The sequence below is a fragment of the Acanthochromis polyacanthus genome, chromosome 15 (assembly GCF_021347895.1).
Source record: "Acanthochromis polyacanthus isolate Apoly-LR-REF ecotype Palm Island chromosome 15, KAUST_Apoly_ChrSc, whole genome shotgun sequence".
In the NCBI taxonomy this organism is placed as follows: domain Eukaryota; kingdom Metazoa; phylum Chordata; class Actinopteri; family Pomacentridae; genus Acanthochromis; species Acanthochromis polyacanthus.
The window spans coordinates 11,375,943-11,389,276 of NC_067127.1; the positions used below are offsets into that span (position 1 = coordinate 11,375,943).

At 43.3% G+C, this 13,334-nt stretch overlaps 1 protein-coding gene across 2 annotated transcripts in view; it reads right to left on the reverse strand.

Annotated features, from left to right (window-relative positions):
• slit1a (slit homolog 1a (Drosophila)) overlaps positions 1-13,334 on the reverse strand; it is a 91,459-nt gene that overhangs the window by 3,470 nt on the left and 74,655 nt on the right. For both annotated transcript variants that reach the window (XM_022197016.2, XM_022197015.2), the window contains 15 exons: positions 12,117-12,185; positions 11,968-12,039; positions 11,775-11,846; positions 8,147-8,218; positions 6,927-7,090; positions 6,714-6,838; positions 6,512-6,609; positions 6,283-6,422; positions 2,995-3,088; positions 2,726-2,863; positions 2,390-2,618; positions 2,185-2,315; positions 1,921-2,075; positions 721-1,009; positions 23-234 (listed from right to left, as the gene is read on the reverse strand). In XM_022197016.2, coding sequence (XP_022052708.2) covers positions 23-234; positions 721-1,009; positions 1,921-2,075; positions 2,185-2,315; positions 2,390-2,618; positions 2,726-2,863; positions 2,995-3,088; positions 6,283-6,422; positions 6,512-6,609; positions 6,714-6,838; positions 6,927-7,090; positions 8,147-8,218; positions 11,775-11,846; positions 11,968-12,039; positions 12,117-12,185 — 2,060 coding nt within the window. The remainder of the gene's footprint in view (positions 1-22; positions 235-720; positions 1,010-1,920; positions 2,076-2,184; positions 2,316-2,389; positions 2,619-2,725; positions 2,864-2,994; positions 3,089-6,282; positions 6,423-6,511; positions 6,610-6,713; positions 6,839-6,926; positions 7,091-8,146; positions 8,219-11,774; positions 11,847-11,967; positions 12,040-12,116; positions 12,186-13,334) is intronic.

Genomic DNA, 13,334 nt, shown 5'->3' on the forward strand with positions numbered 1-13,334 from the left:
TTGAGAGAGTCAGCAAACCAACCTGCATCACAGAGTTCCCCAGTGTAGCCGCTTTCACAGTGACAGTACGCGTCTCCTGTGTCTGAGATCTGGCAGCGACCGTGCTTGCAGGACAGGCGACGGCAGGGGTTAAACAATTCACCCTGCTGGTTACACAGGGCACCACGGTAACCCTCCACACACTCGCAGCGGTACGACTGAGCATCCAGTGGGATGCACTTTCCATGGACACATCTAGCAAGAGAGGAAAACATGAATCAAATTTCAAACTTAATGAGTAAATCCAGAGCAATGTCATGGATTTGCAACATTAAAAAAGTTTTTCATGGTCAGGTGCTTGTACCATTTTGCAGAAGTTATACTTAACTTGCATATTTTTATTTAATGTTATTTTATGCAAATACACATCTACATTCTAAAAGGGATATTGTACTTTTACTCCAGGATATTTGTCCGACAGATATAACCACTAGTTACAAAAAAATATATTATATCTTTATATGTTTAAGTTCCTCCCTTATAGAAAACTGTGTGTAGTTGGGCCCCATGTCATGTATCTATGATAGTCTTTGAGAATTTGTGCAGCAGAACTTGATTTTGTTCCTTCCCTTGTAATTATCTGTTGACCCCTTAGACAGACCTATAGCTCGGGAACCACTGAACTAAGCTAGGTAACTGTACATAAAGTAGCAAACACCAGATCCACATTTGCTAACATACTTGCTGCCCTGGCAGGGGTTAGCGGCAGGCTGGTCACAGTGCGCTCCACTCCAGCCGGGCTGGCAGTGGCACACCGGTCCCTGGACCCCATCAGGTTGGCAGATGCCATGTACACAGTAGAGCTTCTTGCAGGGCTCACAGCCCGGTACCACGCCGGGCTTCATCTGGGTCTTGGTGAAGTCCTGGAGCTCGTTGTTGATGTACAGGTTCTGGATGCAGCCATGGAAACTGGAACCGTTCTGGATCTGCCACAGACGGAAGGTGCCAGAAGGTACGTCCACAGGCATGCCTGGAGGTGGAGGTGGAAAAGAAATGTTTATATGTGTGAAGATGTGAACAATGGGCCACAAACAACAGCTAACAAAGGGCTGGTATGAGTGTAATGGAGGAAGGCGTTTTCAAGCATGTATGTCCCAGCGTTGCATATTCAATTTCTCAAAATAAAATATGGAACTTTTATTTGAAATTAATTTTGATATTTTTTCATCGGCACCTCAGGACACATCATCCTTGAAAAAGAGGACAGCAAAAGGCAAAGAGGTATGAGGAAATGCCTCCTGTAGTGTTGTATGGATGAAGAACAGTACAGTACAACACAACACACCACAAACGGTAAGAATTTTGAGTCACTCCTGAACAAAAAAAATTAACATTTCGAATGCCAGATTCTGTAAATGTTAAGAGTGGCTAAATTACACGTCACAAATGAATACCACACAAAAATTCCATGCAAATACAAAACAAATCTGAGGTGAAGACTGTGCCTGGTAGTTGTTGTGGTACTATCACTAGAGGGTGTAGTTTACACATCGTAAAAAAAAGAAGTGCTGCAGTGACAAAGACTATAAAGTGGTGTATTGTTTCGTCACTATAAATGATGATCTGCCATTTTGAGAGTTACCGGCTATTTCTTCATTACTAATCTGTGTGTACTTGAAAATCTGCATAAATTTTTGCATTGTTTGTTTTATTATGTGGCTCCTAACAAACACAGTCATGACTGAAGGTGGGGATGGTGTGGGTGGAGGACAGGGTTTGGGTTTGGTTGGAGGTAGGATGGGGCTGAAGGGTTGCATGGCTGAGGGGAGGGGGTGGTTGCAGTGGTGACAAAGCGAGGGGGGAGGGGTGGTGATTGACAGTAGTGTAGTAGTTAAAGAGTGCCTGCAGAGGAGGGAGGTGTGTTCTGGAGAGGGCCCCTACCCCCCACGTATAGTGGAGCCTCCCCGTTGAGGGGCCGCACTGCCCCAAAGCTGTCCATTGTGGTAGGGAGACCCCCATCAATGGACAGGTTCACCATCTGGTCAAAGGTCACCAGCTCCACTGTGTGGAACTGACCATCGTTGATAGTCTCAGTACTGAAAGAAGAAAGCAACGATTGATCCAGAGTGAATAAAACATGCAAATGCTGCATTTTTCATCAGAATCAGCCAACAGTGACAGTAAACTTCAGTTGTGGGACTTTACCTGTAAATGGCATCTCCTGGCTGGCTGCCGGGGTCATAGCTGACCTTGACATGGCCTTGGTAGAGCTCAACTGCAATATGGTCATTGTCTCCATTGTACAGGAGGATGCCATTGTCCTCAGCTGTTGACACCTACAGAGAGATCATTGGGGTTTCAGAGAGGCAGCGACAATGCACAGAAATCCTAATAATGACTCTGTCACTACCTGTAGGGTGATGTTAGCTTGAGGCCAGTTCTTGAGGTCAGAGAGCAGCAGGTAGGAGTCTCTGTCGATGAAGTTGACGCTGACCAGCTTCTCACAGCGTGGCCCCCCAAACTCTGGGGGACACTGGCAGAGGGCGCGACCGCCTCGCTCCACACAGGGGGCGTTGTTCTGGCAGTCGGCCAGCTCACACAGGGACAGTGGAGATTGAGGAACCTCACACAACTGACCGCTATAGAAAGAAAGAAGGCAGGGGATGTTTTTAGGGTGATGATGTAAGAAAAGTAGAGGAAACTGCTGTAAGGATTCAAAATGTTGCTACATTAGTGCTTTTCCCACCTGTATCCTTCATGACAGATGCAGGAATATCCATTTAGCTCATCTACACACTCAGCTCCGTTCTGACAGCGATGCTCCTCACAGTCGTTGTAGTCTACACTGCAGTCATCACCGACATAACCAGGAGAACACACACACCTGCAATACAATAAATAATGAAATCAATCTGAATGCACACAAATCTGGCTCCCAGTCTGTAGTAACTATTTTGCATTGTGTAGCAGCTTAATTTTTTGGTGTATATGACGCTTCTGGCAATAAATGCTTACTTGGGTCCCATTGAGGTGATGAGGCAGGTAGACTGATGTTGGCAGGGGCTCCGTCCAGGGGCACACACGTCTTCCATTTCTTCGCACATCTCCCCTACACAGAAACAAACATTTAAACAGTGTTAACTGCTGTACAACACAGACCCAGAACCGTCAATCATCAGTTTAAATTTTTAAATTCAGGATAAATAATGGTTGATGATGTTCCATTAGCAATCAACAGAAAAAACAGTAGCGTTGTCAGTCTCTTTTTAAAAAAAATTCAATCCATTCAATCAGTCAGTGAGATGAGAAACTGGTAACACAGTGGATTGCATGACAAATACTGAGAAAAAAAATAGAAAGCCGTGCTTATTTCAAGAATCACACCACTTTTCTATTTTAAATCAATCAGAAATGATTTTCAAAGATGGAGTCCACTCCCTTTATACCTGGCAATCAATGCTGTCATGATGACAGTTTTACCAAAATGTGTTTATTCATTTCATCGTTTGCCACTACTGATTAGAAAAAGATTGCAGCCTTGGACAAATCTATCTCATTTATTTGGAAAAACAAGCCAAATTTATTTATTTATTTGCAGAGACCAAAGGTATCAGGAGGAATGGCTTTACTACGTTTGGAATACTACTATTGGGTGGCTAATATTTGTTTCAAATAGCTCTGGAAAACTACCAGACAACCTAAAATAGTTACTTTGCGCAAACCAATCTAGCCCAGTTTCCTTATCCACTGAATAAAATCATGTTGAACAATCTTCTGGCTGTAAATCCACATGGTAAGGGTGTGGTTAGTTACACAGTTACATGAGCAAATTTCTCATCTTAATTGCACCTCCTTATCTATAATTAAGGGCTTATGGGAAGAAGACCCAAGTTTGCAATTTCTTAAGCAGAAATATGAATCACCGCGTACCCAAAGTCACTGGATTAGAGATCTTTTGTAGTTTTTGAAGTGGGAAACAGTAAAATCTACTCTGATAGCACCTACTGATGAATTCTATAAGGCCTGGCAGGTGTTCATCTCACATGTCGAAAACTGAAAAGTGGATAGAAGACTTTGAGGATGATTGAGTTGAGCTGAAACGTGCAGGAAGTCTGACTATAATAAATGTGTTTCACGTGGCCATGGTGCTGTGTGACTAACGTTTTTTATTTGACTTCCTTTAATTAATTTTTCTCCCTTTTTATTTTCTTATATGATATTATTATATGAGGGTATTTTAATCATTTGTTAGCTTGGTTGATGATCACTATTACACACGTGGACAAAATTGTTGGTACCCCTCAGTTAAAGAAGGAAAAACCCACAATTCTCACTGAAATCACTTGAAACTCACAAAAGTAACAATAAATAAAAATTTATCGAAAATTAAATAATCAAAATCAGCCATCACTTTTGAATTGTTGATTAACATAATTATTTAAAAAAACAAACTAATGAAATAGGGCTGGACAAAAATGATGGTACCCATAACTTAATATTTTGTTGCACAACCTTTTGAGGCAATCACTGCAATTAAACGATTTCTGTATTTGTCAATGAGTGTTCTGCAGCTGTCAACAGGTATTTTGGCCCACTCCTCATGAGGAAACAGCTCCAGTTGTCTCAGGTTTGATGGGTGTCTTCTCCAAATGGCATGTTTCAGCTCCTTCCACATATGTTCAATGGGATTCAGATCTGGGCTCATAGAAGGCCACTTTAGAATAGTCCAACGCTTTTCTCTCAGCCATTCTTGGGTGTTTTTGGCTGTGTGTTTTGGATGGTTGTCCTGTTGGAAGACCCATGACCTGCGACTGAGACCAAGCTTTCTGACACTAGGCAGCACATTTCTCTCCAGAATGCCTTGATAGTCTTCAGATTTCATCGTACCTTGCACACTTTCAAGACACCCTGTGTCAGATGCAGCAAAGCAGCCCCAAAACATTACCGAGCCTCCTCCATGTTTCACCGTAGGGACAGTGTTCTTTTCTTCGTATGCTTGGTTTTTGAGTCTATGAACATAGAGTTGATGTGCCTTACCAAAAAGCTCCAGTTTGGTCTCATCTGTCCAAAGGACATTCTCCCAGAAGCTTTGTGGCTTGTCAACATGCATTTTTGCAAATTCCAGTCTCGCTTTTTAATGAGTTTTTTTCAGCAGTGGTGTCCTCCTTGGTCGTCTCCCATGAAGTCCACTTTGGCTCAAACAACGACGAATGGTGCGATCTGACACTGATGTACCTTGGCCTTGGAGTTCACCTTTAATTTCTTTGGAGGTTGCTCTGGGCTCTTTGGATACAATTCGAACGATCCGTCTCTTCAATTTGTCATCAATTTTCCTCTTGCGGCCACGTCCAGGGAGGTTGGCTACTGTCCCGTGGGTCTTGAACTTCTGAATAATATGAGCCACTGTTGTCACAGGAACTTCAAGCTGTTTAGAGATGGTCTTATAGCCTTTACCTTTAAGATGTTTGTCTATAATTTTTTTCGGATGTCCTGGGACAATTCTCTCCTTCGCTTTCTGTTGTCCATGTTCAGTGTGGTACACACCTTTTCACCAAACAGCAGGGTGACTACTTGTCTCCCTTTAAATAGGCAGACTGACTGATTATGAGTTTGGAAACACCTGTGATGTCAATTAAATGACACACCTGAGTTAATCATGTCACTCTGGTCAAATAGTTTTTAATCTTTTATAGAGGTACCATCATTTTTGTCCAGGCCTGTTTCATTAGTTTGTTTTTTTAAATAATTATGTTAATCAACAATTCAAAAGTAATGGCTGTTTTTGATTATTTAATTTTCAATAAATTTTTATTATTGTTACTTTTGTGAGTTTCAAGTGATTTCAGTGAGAATTGTGGGTTTTTCCTTCTTTAACTGAGGGGTACCAACAATTTTGTCCACGTGTGTACATCAGTCGTGTATATTGGACAGCAAAGTTTTTAGATACGGTATGCAAAAAAAGTGAAAAAAAAACAAAATCAGACCGGTTCTGAAAATTGGGAAGGCAAAGACAAGACTGTAAATATTATTTTTCCATGTAAAAACGAAAAATTAATGTCTTACAACTCCCAAATTGTGCTTAATTAAAGGAAAATCTAGTTTGAAAATGCCTTTGAATGATTTTTTTGTTCAAATCAAGTCTTTTAAAATTATTTTTAAGAGGCATTTTGTTGTATTCTGACTTTTAATTGTGTTTAAAAAAATTGCATATTTTTTGTCATATCAGAAAATTCTTTGTGTGTTGATTTCAGTTTATTTTTTTGGCAGCTGCTTGTTGAGTCAAACTGCTCTGAATGCACCAACCTGTGTAGTAGGGGGGACAAAAACAGGTGTAGTTGTTGACTCCGTCCATGCAGGTCGCTCCGTTCTCGCAGTCGTTGTCTTCGCAGTCGTCAATGTTGGTTTGGCAAGTGGGGCCCTCGAAGCCCAGGGGACATGTGCAACTGTGAAAACATGCACACTCATTACAGCAAGTTCCTTTATAAGATAAAGAAGATTTCTCTACTTCATACAGCCTTTAAAGCTTCCTCACCTATAATCTCCCTCGTCATCCTCATTCACTTTGCAGGCTCCTCCGTTGGCACATGGGCTACTCACACAGGCGTTCAGACCCGTCTCACAGTTCTTACCCTGAGGCAGAAAACACAATAATGAGAACTGTGCATACTTCAATAGCTGTAAGGTACGGTAAGGTAGATATTCACAAGTAGGTGGCAGCATTGTATAAGTCTGACCTTAAATCCTGGAGGACAGCTGCACCTGTAGATCTCCACCAGGTCGCTGTGACAGATGCCTTGGTTCAGACATGGACTGGACAGACAGGGGTTACACTTAGACAGCACTGAAGTGTCCACATCGCCTAGGAAAATGCAGAACAGATGAGAATGAGTTGAATATGGAAACATGGTGTAGCTTACATTATAGTTCAGTCCAGCATAATAACTCACCTCCACATTCAAACTTCTTTGCGGGTGTCGTGAGGAGCAGTTTGCCCTCCATGCCCTGAGGGCCGGCACAGCGGGCGATGCCAGGCTCCTTGTATCCGGTCTTCACCCAGTCAGACAGCCAGCGAAGGCGACAATCACAGTACAAGGGGTTGGCACCAATGGCCCTGATAATACAAAGAAAACAAACTCATTTGGTGATATGCAACGGCTGTTACAATCCAGTCTGGATATTTTAATGTAGTACACTCTATTGCCAGCAGGTGTCTCTACATTCTTACAAACATAAAAGTACGCCAAACTCAACTTGGTGTTCTATACAAATAAATCACTGCGTTTGTGAGAAGAAAGCGGCTTAAAAAGTTGAACGCTCAATGCCACTTTGTGCCATACATCATCTAGAGGAGGGCGTCTCAATTATAGGCAATGGTGTGAACAGAAGGCACTCTTAACCGCTTCCGTCATGGTGGTCGTGAATCAATGCTGGTCTGTCCTCCCGCTGGATGCACAAACACTCCTGAATCGATGCTGTTCCATTACGGCAGAACACAGGCTCATCTTTCAGACCGGGCCAATAGCCGACACATGACATCTGCTAACATGAAAGCCACTTGACTGTGACTGTGAATCAATGGCTCCCCTCCATCCCTCCCTTTACCCAGTTTTCATGCAGCCTTGACTCCTGTCCTGCTCTGCACACGATGTCTTTGTTTAGTTCTCTCTATCCTCCCCTTTCGTCCTCTCCGGCTCTGACGCTGATAGGTCTATTGATCAGCGGCTGTCAAGGGGATGATGTAAATATCTAGGCGGGATGTCAGGGGGCACACACACATGCTCACAAGTCCGACCACACAACGGCTGCACACCGCGCAAAATTACAGACATAAATAAACAAACACTAAAGTCTGCAGACCGTGGAGAATCTGTGTGTGCTTGTTAGTTGAATGTGTGTGTTTCAGAGATGTCACAGGGGGGTGATGAGACAGTAGAGGGGTCTGTGTGTTGCTTTAACCACAGGACTGCTGCTGATTAAGGGAGGGTTCGGCTCATGTGGAGTCGACCGGAGAGGACAACAGGCAGGCCACTGTGAGCCACACTCTCCGGCTGTCTGACCAGACAACCTCTGTACCTGGGAGTGTGTGTGTGTGTGTGTGTCTGCATGGGTGTGTGCACTTCACAAACTCAGTGGTGAGTGCAGATAGTGTCACAGCGGCACTACTTACAAGTGAGAAAGTGAGGCCACGTCATTGAAGATGCCATCGGGAAGCTCGGAGATCTCATTGCCATGAAGAGACCTGAGGGGTGATGGAGGAAGAAGATGTCAAAAACATGAATACATTTCATCATAAGGAACGTTGCTAGTAAATTGGCAGAAGAAATAACTTCCACATTTCAAACAAAAAAACCCAAAAAAAACATGGTATTTCCAGCTGTGCATGTGCAAAGATTTACTGCTTCCCTTCTTGTCCTCTTGGGAAACTGTGATCTGCATTTTCTTTCTTTTTTTTTTAGACAAACAGACTAAACAATTAAGAAAATAACCGTCTGCGCTACTTCTATACTTTGTTTTCCGACGACTGAGCACAAAAATACCAGGAAAAATGTTGAGGAATATTTCAGTGTTGTGTTGGCATTCTGAAAGGGTGGTAGGTGGTTTGTATTTCTGGTCGAGCCTTGTGAAGCTGGCAAAGATATGAGGCTCTGTAAGTCTGGAAAAGACTGGTGTCAAATTTCCTTGTGCGTCTGGCTGGCAGGGCCAACGAGGGTACGGAGCGAGGGGGGTAACAGAGTTGCACCACATGTAGGACAGTGAAAAACATTATTGTAAATGTGGGCATGCAGAGAATCATGGATATTTATGTGCTTGCATATTGAGGCGCATGCATTTATATTAAGGTCTGTGTGTGTATATGCTATTTTGTATCTGCTGTTGTGTTTCTTGTTGTTCTCTGACTACCATCCGGGGTGACAAGCTTACATGGCTTAATGGCTAAATGATTGATGGCTGCTGTAATCCGCCAGGTCATTACCACCTCAAACCCTCAGCTGACCGCAAGCTAATGTTACCACAGCTCAGTCCACAGCGACAATATATGACACATCTGCTCTCTGTGCATGGATGAGGAGAGCTGATGTGTAAACACACTTTGAAACCCAACTTCCTTCTTTTGTTTGATCATTCAATTACCGCTAAGCTGCCGAAGAGTCGGAGGAGAGGATACAGGGAGGGAAGCTGTTTGGTGGAAGGAACAGTAGAGGGAGAGTATGCGATGTAACCAGTATGAGACAGCACGTTAATTGGTCTGTGTGCCTTGGAGAATGCTTATTAACATCGAGCGCGTAGGTGGGTTGTGGTAGTCGGGGCATAGTGAGGGCGTGAAGCCAGCAGCAGTGTGCCAGCCAGGCTGAGATCTCATGGGAAAAAGGAGCCAGGGAGTCTCCAGGAGGAAACCTGATCTGCTCTCCTGCTAACATTCTCTCTGTGTCTTTTTATTTTTCCTTTCTACGGCTGTATATCATTCTGTCAGTGCCATGTCAACTTATCTCTAAGCTGGCACAAGTCTCAGAAAGAAACTGACTGAGAAAATGATGGATCTTGACTGTAAACACACAGGCTGCCCAACTGAGCGGGATCAAACTTCTCACGCAGACTCGTTCACCTGCAACCAGTTATCACTGTTTTCTGATTATGCGAGTCCTCTGAGCTGCACGTTTTTGCTTTAGCTTTTCACTCATGGCACTGTTGCAGGCTCTACTTTCTTTTCTGTTCTTTATCACACTCTTTCATATCACACGCTGTTCTCACAGGTTTGCCAATCAAACCCTCGCCGGACCACGCCCTGGCGCTGTCTCAGCTCACTCACCTCACACCTAATACCCAGCAGGCCAATTAGCAGCTTATTAATCCGCAGCTCAAACCACAACCATCACACACACACGCTCACATACATGTGCGCACTTACACCACACCACTTACAATCACACCACATCCATGCCAGGTTCAGACCCCTGGTCTGTTTGAAGAACTGAGCGTTAATGATTCTTCTCCTCTTTACAGCTGTGTAAAGCCAAAGGTGCAGCTTTATAAAGGCTTTGGCACCTCAATGTGTGTGTGTGTGTGCGTGTGTGTCACGCTTGTAGCCGTCTTTGGCATCTCATTGTGGTTTCGATGAAGCTTCCAATTTTGAACTTTGAACCCTTTGTGGAGTCTTAAAGTTGAAACTATTAAATGGAGCTCATTGTCGCTTCAGATTTTGTTGCACCCCCATAGCTTTGTATAGTAAAAGAAAAAACACCATGGCAATAATTGACATTTAATGGGCGGCTTATGATTGATCACACCAGCAGTAAAGACATCAAAGTTTTCTGCTTCATTTGGACTCCCGTCTGAGACAATAAGGTAGTCCAGACAGTCTGTGTGTGTGTGAGCTTGTATATACTCCTGGGTCTGTATGGTGTGTGTGGGGCCGGTGGCATTGGGGGAGGGCCTCACATGGCGTCTAACACACTTGCACAGGGAATATTTAAGAAGTGAAGGTGGCGTGAGTGAGTAAGAGCAGGAATAACGGACGCAGCTTCATTAGAGATCAAAGCGACGTGCCTGGGCTAGCAGGGCGGCATCAGCTAATGATGGCCGAGCTTCACTCTCATTCCACGCTAAAAGGCCTCTTACGCTTTGTGTCTCGTAATGATCGGGCGTTTTAGTTGAATCCCGCCGTAAAAAGAGGCTTTGTTGAAGCTTTGTTGTCAGTAATAAAAAGTGTGCCCGCTATGAAAACACATGGACGGCTGATAAGTCTACTCCCACACACATACTAACGGGCGCCAAGCCAGAAGATGACAAACATGTAGACTATGCATACAAACATACATCCAGACACACAGATGAATATATAATCTCATAAGGAGCGCTGCTGGGCCCGGTCTCAGTTTCTTCCTCGCAGAATTAAACTGTACATTTGAGTTAAAGTGCGAGGCATCCAGCTGTTTTATCTTTGGATGCAGTTCCGAAAGCTGGTTTGATTTCATCATCTATCCGTTCAATGCTTTTACATTCTACATCTCAGCTATGTAGCAGACCAATTCACCCACAGGGGAGCCCATGGTCACTGAGAGTACAATCAGAAGACTTCATAACTTCATAAAAGCCCTGAGGCACAGTCGAAACCATTACGGTTAGCGGGGCAAACATTCTCCGGTAATCAGTGTCAGAGTGATTTTGTTCAGTGGGGTTGTGGGGGCGTGTGTTTGGCCCTCATGGTGAGGCAGCGAAGAGCTCGGGGCGCTTAGAGGTGAACAGGCACAGTGGGCAGATGTTTGAAGAAGAGGTGCGGTTAGGAGCAGGAGCTGGAACAACACTGCTGCTGCCCCCACGGCTGCCATTTCAACAGAGAAAATAGGTCGGAGCTTGTGTGTGTGTGTGTGTGTGTGGACTCATAAGCTGTCATAACTGTTTAGACTGTGTTCAGTACTCTGGAGTCAATCAAAGATTCTCAGCATCTGCTACACCACCTCTGTAGTCAGTGCAAGCTGCAAAAATATCCTCCCTAATAACTCATTTAGCCTGAAAGTGAGTCCTATCTTGTTTTAGAAGTCCTCTTTCAAAATAACTTCAATTGTTTCCAATGAAGTCGCTGCTTCGAGCATCATCTTCAAATTGTGTGACAACAAAGAAACATTTCAAACATTTGGTTTGCATGATAAAAAAAGTGAAACTCTTTGATACCAACTGGCAAGATATACTCTAGATTTAAAATAGGATTTTAAGATTTAACCCTTGACCAACGTAATAAGACTAACACACATATGGGTTGAGGAAAGGATGCATTTAAATCACAAAAATAAACTCACAGCAGTCGAAGAGAGTGCAGTCCACTGAAAGCCATTTTGGGGATGCAGCGCAGGGAGTTGTAGCTCAGGATTCTGCAATGTAAAAATGATTACATATGCATGTATATAAAATTCATCGGTTTCCATTCTGCTGTCAGCGCGAGAATAAAATACAGGCTCTTTGTTCTAACAGCTCAGGCTGGTCAGGACTTACAGAGTGGTAAGTTGGCTCATATTCGCAAAGGATGAGTTGGTCAGAGAGTTGATCTTGTTGTTGCTCAGGTCTCTGTAAGGAATAATCGAAAACGTTCACTATACTGATCTGCGCAGAGTGACGGAGGAGACAGATGAACAAACACTTACACCAGCTGTAGGTATTTGAAGGTAGACAGCTCCTTTGGCACAACACTGAACTGGTTTCCATCCAGATACCTGCACAAAGACACACAAAGAGACCCATTCAGACCGAGATTTTCATCCTGAAATGATCCTCGAAACCAGATGTCTTCATAAAATTACATACACTCAGTTGCCAGTTCATTAAGTAGACCTTGTGAGAATTAATGTAGTCTAATTCAACAGTCCTGCAATAGAAACACAGTGGATTCAGCAGCTCCCTAAATTAGTTTAAACAAAACCTGAAGATTAGAACCTTCATGAAGCTAAGATTTACTGCAGGACTGGTGTTTCAGACTGCATTAGCTCAGTGCAGAACATCTGCACTTGACGTTACTGTTTGGATAAGCTAATTCTTGCACTTGAAAACTTAAGCTTGCTGCTGAGGAGGATTGTGTGATGTGATCGAGAGCTCCAGCAGTCCACCTTGTCTACACATATTTTAATGTATATGCCAGCTAAGATTTAATCCAACCACTTGCAGCACTGAAGTCTGTTTTGTAAATCACCCAGTGTTCTTTTATTTTCAGAAAATCAAATTTCATGAAGTGTTTTAATGTCACCGTATTGATCTGCAGTTGTTATTTGCTCAGCTGTATTTTTTACCGGGTACTCCTGCAGAAGACAAAAACTCAGCTGCTGCTCAGTTTAACACAAGTCAGAGCGTGTGTTTTGCAGGTATCCAAGTTAGAAGTCACTCTATAAAGACTGCCAAATTTAATTATATCTCTGTTAATGTCTTAAATGAATGAGGCTTTAGCTGGTGGAAATTGATTTGATTCTATATGTGGAAATTTCATTCCACGTTTTGTCTGCAGGTTTGTTTTCTCTCTGTGCATTGGTTAAGTTAGGAGCTGCAGGCTGTTTCGCAGTATATCATTTTTTCCCACGCTGCTGCAGCCAATTTAATCTCATGTTGCTTGAAACAGTGGAATGTTTTGTCTTTCAGGCTCTCATGCTTAGAAGTCGGGCTTAGTTAGCATCCTGTATACATGCTATTTCAGACACAATGGGTTGCGTCTATGTTCTACTGGGAAAAGCAAGTCTGAAATGTGACCCAGCACTTTTTTTTGAGGTGTGCATGTGTGTGATAACATTCTAGCTATGCATGAGCCATCACGACTAACATCAGGCCTGCAGGAGTGCAACCTCCCTGCTGACTGCGGACACAAAGTGCCCCCAACG